The 9303-nt window shown below is 40.3% G+C and overlaps 1 protein-coding gene across 1 annotated transcript in view; it reads left to right on the forward strand.

The window, feature by feature from the left end:
- TIAM2 (TIAM Rac1 associated GEF 2) overlaps positions 1-9303 on the forward strand; it is a 92161-nt gene that overhangs the window by 81651 nt on the left and 1207 nt on the right. Inside the window, 8 exon segments of the mRNA XM_069787059.1 lie at positions 557-665; positions 1201-1380; positions 2759-2877; positions 4006-4114; positions 5843-5901; positions 6747-6852; positions 7626-7713; positions 8284-8438. Of these exon segments, the coding sequence (XP_069643160.1) occupies positions 557-665; positions 1201-1380; positions 2759-2877; positions 4006-4114; positions 5843-5901; positions 6747-6852; positions 7626-7713; positions 8284-8438 (925 nt within the window).

The raw sequence follows: 9303 nt of genomic DNA on the forward strand, positions 1-9303 counted from the left end.
CTAAAAACATCTCCCTCGTGATTCAGTCCCTCCCACATCTTCCCAACATCCCCTTCATCCAAGAGCATCAGAGGTGCCCTGTAATTACCACCTGCAGGAAAGGAGGAAAACAGTTGGAAAGCAATCCTCTGTATTGTTTTACACTGTCCCTTCTGGCTTCGGCACTTTTGCGCCATGCTTCGTGTTGCTCATGTTTTTTCCCAGCACAAGATACCCTGTTACGTGTCTGTTGGTTTCTGTTCCTGTGCTGCCTGAAAGACACAGTAAGACAGTGTCTGCAGTGGTGTTATCTGCTCAGGGAGAATGGAGAAAATTGCAGGCTTAGCCTAAATAGGCTGAACCCTACGCCCAGAGAAATATATCATGATTTGTTATATATTTTTATATATACATATAAAAATAAAAATATAAATATATAAATTTTATATATATAAAAATTACAGGATATGTATAGAAAGATAGCAAATAATCACACCATCGAGCCTCTGTGTTATGTGCCTGAACATTTATTTAGGATTCTAGTAATGAATTAATATTTTGATTGTGTTGATTTCAGAAATTGCTGTTTTCCCTTGGAGGCTCCTTTCTGTATTATGCTGACCACTTTAAACTGTACAGTGGCTTCTGTGCAAACCATATCAAAGTTCAGAAAGTTCTCGAGAGAGGTAATTTATTGTCTTCATTATTGTAATTCATTTGCATGTATTTAAACTGCCGTAAGAAATCCCATAGACTTGCAGAGAATACTAGTACAAAGCAAGGGCAAGAACTGAAGGGGTTAGATTCCTTTTGTAATATCCAGGCAGTAGCCTGAATAGCTACAAAAGCATCTTCCACAAGTTTGTGCCATCTGCAGATCTGTTTCGTACTTGAAAAAGAAGCAACAAATGGCAGAATAAGTAAGGAATTAATTCCTCTGCCATCGCTTTATTAATTTGATGCAGAAGCAGCCCACAGCGCAGTGGAAAAATTACATTGAGGAATAATGTCGCCTTGATATGATTGCTCTATTAGCCCTTACGTATGTTATTTAATGCAGGAAATAATTATGAAATGCATAGTGTAAACTACTTTTTAAACCGTCTATTGAAAAGGGTGAGGCTTTTGGTGCTGGTTACAAGTTGCAGCTCTGTGCTTTCAAGTTATTGTAACTTCTATGACTTCCATGTCCAACTGACCAACTCTTTTATTTACATCTAGCCAAAACAGATAGTGCCTTTAAGGCCTTTCTGGATGCTCGAAATCCCACAAAGCAACACTCGTCTACACTGGAGTCATATCTCATAAAGCCTGTTCAGAGAGTGCTGAAATATCCTCTGCTTTTAAAAGAGCTGGTGTCTCTGACAGATAATGAGAGTGAGGAGCACTATCATTTGACAGGTAACTTCGTCCGTTCTTCTACAGGAATTAATATGAGTTAAGTTTTATTTCCAGCCCTTGCTGAAGATGCAGGTAGCCATTCTGGTAGATGTCACAGAATTCATGAAAACCTAGAGGGAATTTCCTCCCTCTCCTTAAAAACAGTAAGTAGCTTTTTCATGCTTTTAGCAAGAAGTCCTACCTGGTATGTCCAAGTCCCACGGAGAAGTAGATATGCTGAGAATTTGCCATGACAAATAGGACGGGGGTCTTTCTCCTCAATTCTTGCACAGGAGCATATTGGGTCATAGTGTTTTTTCCCACTTGGGAGACACTGACCAAAGCTCCATCTTGTGGTTATTACTCAGTTCTTACATGTGTCAAAGTTTAACAATGGCACAGAAAGAAATTTTAGCTGTTTGAGGTTTGGCTGTGACTCTTGCTTGCATATGAGATCTCTGTCAATGCTTTGCAGTCTTCCCACGTAGAAAGACTTGTCTGTCTAATATATATTAGAGTTGATTGCTTTTCTAGGCTCTCATGCTTGGGACTTCACCCTGGCAAATGCCAGTTCAGGTCTGTCAGCACCTGGTGGATAAAAGTCTAGAGATTTATTTTATGGATTGATTGTCAGTTTAACAAAATAGATTCAGGCAAAATACACTGTCAGCAAAAAGTCATGAGGCTGTTACTGACTTAATACTGTTCCCTTGCTCTTACAACCAGGCTGGGGGTGACTTACTTGCAGGTCAGGATGGATGCCAAACTGCTAAAAGGCTGCATGTTAAGAGCTGGCAGGACTGGGGAAGCTAAGTGCCCTTCTCCAACTCCTTTCTGAATTAACACAAAAGTCTAATGAAATCTAGTGTCATTCTTGCCTAGAAAACAAAATGTAAACAAAACCTGGCCACCAGCACTTAATTTCATGGATACAATCCATGAGGAACTTTTACAACCTAGCACCGTCTTTCTTTGTCTGTTCTGTGGTGAGCCAAATGCAATTTGTTTCTATTAAAGCTCCTCAGATGACTTGCCTTAGTAGGGGTGTAGATTACTGTAGAGATCCTAGTGGCCCTATATATACAACATGTAAAACCTAACTGAGTTTACTGTCCTGTTGATAGGAACATTCATATATTTGGGGGGTCATCACTGGAATGCTTATTGCAGCTTTTTCAGGCACTTAAGACACTAGACGAGCATTTTTCACTTACTCTGATCAGGAAGCATACCTCTACTATTGCTATGAGAAAGCACTGATATGAAGCTAGAATTCTATTTACCAAACCTTGAACATGCATCATTTTGCCTGCCTCAAGTGGAATTCAATAAAAAAATGTCATCTTTAGAAGATACAGTTGAATTACATAGCTGTCTATGAAATTTTTAAACCTTATAGAAGCGCTGAAGGCAATGGAAAAAGTAGCAAGTCACATCAATGAGATGCAGAAGATATATGAAGATTATGGCACTGTATTTGACCAACTGGTTGCAGACCAAAGTGGAACAGAGAAGGAGGTAAGAGAAAGAACAATATGTTTTATTCACTCCTGAAGCATTATCCTGCTTGCCATTAGGTGTTTTCTCTCTTCCTGAGGTAATTGGGGGAACTTACTTGTGCTGGCATTCCTCCTTTCTCCTTTAATATTTTGACTTCCATTTCACATCTGCCTGTCAAGTTTCTTTTTGTCAGTAGGTTACGGTAAAATTTTCAGACAGCTGCCAGAGCCGCTTTCTGGACTGACAGGAATTGCAAGCAGGAGTAGACATAATTCTCAGTAGGAAAAATCCTCCTCGTCTCAAGTGTTGCAGAGATTATCCATGCCCCAAGGCATTCAGATTTTATGCTTAGAGTTCTTAAGATATTTTTTCACCCGTATAAATGAAAATGGCAATTTGAGGGATTTCACATTAAGGTCTGCTATTCTCATTCTCTACACTTACGGCGCTGAGGCATCCATGGGTATTTGTCAGAACAAACCCCATTACTTAAACTGACTGTGTGCACACATCTCCCAGAACTGGGGCAGCCAGGTCTCAACTTAGCTATTTACATCAACCGACTACTAAGCAGATCGAATCCATAAAGGTGAAGATCAGATATGAGAAATGCCTCCTAGTAAAAGCCAGATCACCCCTGTTGGCTACCTGGTTTCCCATCATTTATGGGGAAAGAAAACTTGACAGCCTGGGAGATTCATCACAGTGTTACGTTGTGTCCCACAGAAGAAAGCAGCCTCAGAGTACAAGACCTCCATTAATTCTGCCAGTGTCATTAATACTAATTATTCTATAGAAATTAAAGATACAGCTAATAAATCAGCCAGTTCACAATTGGCTATATGTAAGTGACAGATCATCAGATCAGCTTAATATTCTTCTAAGTTATTAATAGCAAGAACTTCTATCCAGCTTCCATAACTTAGGGGCTATTACTTTTTATAGTTGTTACCTATTTTAAAAAGGAGATTACTCACACTTCTCCTGCCATAGTGCAGATCCCTCTGCCTTTCTCTCTGTACATAGAGTAAATACAGAAAACATAGATCCTTAAAGTTATTGATGTGTACTCATTAACATTTTACATATGTGGATCGCAGCACTGATGCGTATATTTATATTATCTACTGTTATAATTTAATACAGGTGACAGAGCTCTCAATGGGAGAACTTCTGATGCACTCTACAGTTTCCTGGCTGAATCCTTTCCCATCACTGGGCAAAGCAAGAAAAGACCTTGAACTTACAGTGTTTGGTAAGTGTCTTCCTTAATGACTCTCTGCTCTTTCAGATCTGAAGAATGCCACATTAAATCTTCTCACAAGATGAAACCCACCATCTCCTTTCCCTGTAGCCATGTGATATCTAGGGTAGACTTACATCTGAAAAAACACATAGCTGTATTTCCTAATATGAGGAAAGTTTCCATTTGTTTGTTTGCTGTTGCTGTTTGCTCAGTGAGCCAACCTCAGCTGCTCTCCTGCCTGTATGTAAACTATGGGAATCAGTGATTTTCAAGAGGCGATATTCTCTTTAGAACAATCTGCTAAACCAAGCTTTCAAAGGAGGCTAGTAGGAAAATCGTGATTTAGTCTACTCTTGTGAATTCAGGCTAAATTCTGTTTTACAGCTACTGCATCAAAATCCCCATCCAGATTATTTTAACCTGAAAAATGGATGTGGAAGTGAGAGCATACAAGCAAGAGTTTTATTTAATAGTATATATACATTAATAATTTCATAATTAGCTAAGTAATGAAATCTTCCAGTGAAACATCTTAGGCGCTTTGTCCATTTCTTTAAAAAATATTTCTTTAAAATGTCATTGGATAAACACCTACAGAACAACTCCAGGTTGATGAGAGACAAGTTTCTCTTTCTCAGGGCTGTCGTGCACTCCTTCCCTGGGAAGCATGACAGGTTAGGGGAAGGGATGCTTCCAACAGAAGAACAAACAGGAACTACCTGCCAGGTTCCTTGGATGAGCTTCTCCGATCTGCGTATGCCAGACGCTTCCCAGCAGGACATGCGTGAATGAAAGGACTCTTGCCTGATGCTTAGCTTAGACTGCTCGTCTGCCACTTGGGAAACCGAATTTTATTTTCACTTCGAACCCTATGCGGGTAGCTTAGAAAATGCACCCAATATGTGGAACTGAAGGAAACTGCCAAGCTCTGGGGTTAATGCTGTACTCACTATGGCCATGTCCTGGTTTCACATGGGGATGAGACTCAACTGCATACCTTTCTCCTCTTCCACTGGAAGGAAACATGGATGCGTGAGCTGGGATAGAGCTATACTGCCCTAGAGTCCGATCTGGGATCCAGGACTGCTCTGCAGAGTCATCCCTTAGTTCACCTGCAGCTTCAAGGCCCCCGTGTTTCTGTTCTTCCTTACAGATGAGAGAGAACATGTCTCTGCCTCCCTGGAGGCTGAAAGATTAGATAATGTTAGTGAGCCACTCCAGTTGGATGTTGTGGAAGCAAGAGAATTCCAGCAGATGGAAAAGTAGGAATTGAGATGTTCAACCTTCCAACTAAACAAGTGCTGAACTGCAGGAAGAACAGACTTTGCGTCCTTTTTCACAGCACTCTCTTGCTATAGGCCCTTCACTGCACTTGAAAATGTCCACTGATTACAAAAAGAAAATCTGAACCTTTACATCTAACCTATGTCTGCTGTATTTGTTTATGTGAAGACTTAAAGGAGCAGGTTATTGCTAGTTTCAGAATAAATGTGTAGAATGGCTTAATCCTAAATGTTCAGAACAAAATCTGAGGAAAAAATAGTGCCATTGCATGAAAAAGAATAGGATGAAAACCCCAGTTGTCATCTTAATACAGGGCATGTGCTTTTCAATCAGTTTGCTTATCTCATCCTTCACATTCACATGACGACAATAATCAGCTTCTCCAAGATAATATTTTCATTGAATAGTACACCTTAATTAACAGTTTTCCTTTTTATTTTCTTTCTTTTTTAGTTTTTAAGAGGGCTGTAATACTGGTGTATAAGGAGAACTACAAACTGAAAAAGAAAATGGTAAGTCTGGTATCAGTGGACGTGGTGGGTGTTCATGCACAGGATCCTACTGCAGTGTGAGATGGACAGTACCGGTGTTGAAGGGGGAGTGACTGTGGTGAAATGCCACCTTCCCTCGCTAGGCTGGAATCCTAGCTGTCACAGCTAAAACAAGTGCTCAGTATCTGTGAGCAATAAATTTTTTTTTTTGTTACTTAGTAAGCAGCACCATCTTCTCTATGTGAGCCCCATGTTAGTTCCATCAGGTGGAATATGAAACATTGCTATGTAAGAATCATTAATTTTTCCAGATGGCATTTACGATGGCCTACCTTAATGTAGTGTGTAGGTTAAAGACCTGTGTTTATAGACCCTTGGTCACCCTGGAAGGAAAGGAAAAGGGGCATTATAAACATAACCTCCTCTGTCCCCATTTACAAAACTGGAATGCTGAAGTCAAGTAGCAAGTTGTATATCCTGAGTACCAGTGGTGAAGTACTGCACCATGCTTGCTTATCGTAACAGATGGAGGGGCACTAAAAGTAGCAGCAGCAGCTACATGATTAATGTATTCTGCTAATCAGCAGTCTGCAGGTTCCTTCATGGGAAACTTGTTCCCTAGTAGTACTTATATGCAAAGTATTATTTTTATCCATTAAAAACAAGTGCTTTCAAAGTTGAAATTCCAAAGGTTGTGTCTATCACCATTTCAATTACGTTTACAAGCACATAGTAGGGTACTGAAGGAAAAAGTCTAATGAACTTAGTTTCTCTTCAGAGGCAGGTCTTTTAAGAGTAACACAAAAAAACCCAACGTTTTTTACTTTTACTTCTTAGAAATATCCTTGTTGTTTTTCTTTTTGCAGCCTACTAATGTTCGTGCTGCACATAATTATGGTGACTTGGATCCGTTTAAATTTCGTTGGCTGATTCCTTTATCTGCTCTTCAAGTTCGACTGGGGAACACAGCAGGTAATTTCCTTGCACTGAATACTTTAGGATTGAATGCTTTTTCTGGGATTTTGTAATACTGCTTCTTCGACATGTCTTTGTGGAGCCTATGGAAACAGGCAGGTGTGGAGAAAATAGTATCTACTGTTGTCTCTACACTCAGGAAGGAGCACAGGCTTGAGATATTAACAGACTTTATTTGGTATGTTGGCTTATTCCATGAGTTCAGGAAGATACAAGACGATGTGAAGGCATGACAGAATGGAAATCCCCAATGAAAAGATACCATGAACAGGAAGGTGATTTACCATGGTTGACATCCTGGTGATGCCCTTATGCTGTGTGTGTGCTGACCCTTGTGTTTTTCCAAATGTGGGAAAGTTGACTGTGTAATTTGTGGTAGTAGAGGGCTGTGTTTTTATTTTCCCTTTGAGTTGATCTTTATGATCCTATCCAGTTCTGTATCTTCTGTAAAGTGTCGCTAGGTGTCCAGAGCAAATAAATGCTTTGTGCACCTGGGAGAACGCCTTTTAAGGCTGGAAGGCAGTGAGAAGCAATAAGAATGGGGGAAAGGAACTCTCCAAGAGAGAAGTTAGCAAAGGCAGCACTAGGCTGCTGCAACAGGATTGTTCAGGGGACTTTCCTTTGAGTTCTGTCTTGGGTGAGATCTTCTGTGGACCCACCCGTGGCTATGTTAACACTGCCTTCAGGAGCGGAGGAGCTCTTCACTGGTCTTTCTAATGCCAAAGGTTTTGTGAAGTGTATACAAAAATGAAGTTTCCTTCCATGCACAGGAACAGAAAACAGCTGTATCTGGGAACTGATTCACACAAAGTCAGAACTAGAAGGCAGGCCAGAAACAATTTTTCAGTTATGCAGCAGGTAAGCTTTACATGGAGGTTGTATTTGACAAATCACACTAATAGAATTAAAAAAAATAAAAGATTTTCCCCTGCGTGACCTTTGCATCAGCACTTCTAATGCGGTCTCACTCTTTGAATCCAGGCACTATGCCAGTGTTTAACTGCATAAAGTATAACAATTTGAAACCGGAGTGAATTTGGCACAGTGATCCAACATCAGAAATCTGCATAGACATATGATCATAAGTTTCTATACTATATGGTTAAAGTAACTGATTTTATCAGAGTCTCAGCTGGTTAGCAGAAATTACTTTGTGATAAAGACCACTTAAGGGGTGATCCCTTGGTACAGAAGTTACCTTTCAGGTTGTTTTCCTAAGGGGAAGTAACCAAGATCTCAAAACACAGAGCATGTGAAATGCCTAACAAGACATAAAGATGTTAGCTGCAAAACCACTACTAAAGCAAGCTACTGAAAAAAACCCACTGCATTAAAGCAAATCAGCAGAAAGGAGGCGGGCAGATTTTATCCCAATAGTGTCTTTCTTCAGTGGGGAAAATTAGGTTATCTGTTTTCTTAAACTTGCAGTGACTGTGAGAACAAGACTAACATCGTGAAGGTGATCCGTTCTATTTTGCGGGAGAATTTCAGACGTCACATAAAATGTGAGCTACCGCTGGAGAAAACATGTAAAGATCGCTTTGTCCCCCTCAAGAACCGTGTACCTGCAACAGCCAAATTGGGTAAGAAACAGATTCTCAAAGTGAAAAATGGAGTCTGGACTCCAGCACTGGCAGAAGGTTTGCAATTACCATGACTGTAGCGTGTCATGTGCCAGACCCACAAATCCCATTTTTTTCAGGAAGGTGGTAGAGTTTCTCCACAACTAAATACATGACAGGGGCTAGAAAAGATAAGCAAGCTTGCCATCCCCTCCCTGCCAGTGATGTGTCATTAGCTCTCTTAAGGGAAGACTTAGTAAGGCCCAAATTAATTTTGCTGGAAAGAAGCAGACTCCCTTTGGCACGCAGCGTTTGTACTCTTTCCTCTGGGTTCCCTTTAGTAACTCAGCCCTAATAACATTTAAAGCTAAAACAGCTGGCAAAAGGCAGGGGTCTTGCTGCTTTCAGTGCACTAAAGCTGCATCCCAGCAGATACCCTAATTAAGTACAGGCTTCAGACATTTTAGTTAAATGAGTAGCTACTAGTATTTCAAATTCTCTATCTGATCAGTTGTCTGTAAAATCCCCTTAACATCACAGGAACTGGGACAGTTCAACTCCCCCCTACAACCTGGCCCTCCAGTGTTTGAGATGCCTGAATCAGCCTTGCTTTCCTGTGGATGTGTGTAAATCATTACTACAATTTTTGGAGGATTTTGTATATATTACACATGAAGGCAAGCATATAGCCCTGGGGTTGGTGGAATGAAAACTCTTGACATGGGATTGCACTGTTGGTATCAGAATGCTGATACATCTGACCTGGGATGATTATCAAATGAGACTATGTACACTGTAATTATAAGTAAGTGGGCTATTGAGACAGACAGTATAACCAGCTGATGTTTTACTGAAAAAATAAAACCACCTTTTTTCCTCTGCACAG

The sequence above is a fragment of the Haliaeetus albicilla genome, chromosome 7 (genome assembly GCF_947461875.1).
Source record: "Haliaeetus albicilla chromosome 7, bHalAlb1.1, whole genome shotgun sequence".
Taxonomy (NCBI): Eukaryota; Metazoa; Chordata; class Aves; order Accipitriformes; family Accipitridae; genus Haliaeetus; species Haliaeetus albicilla.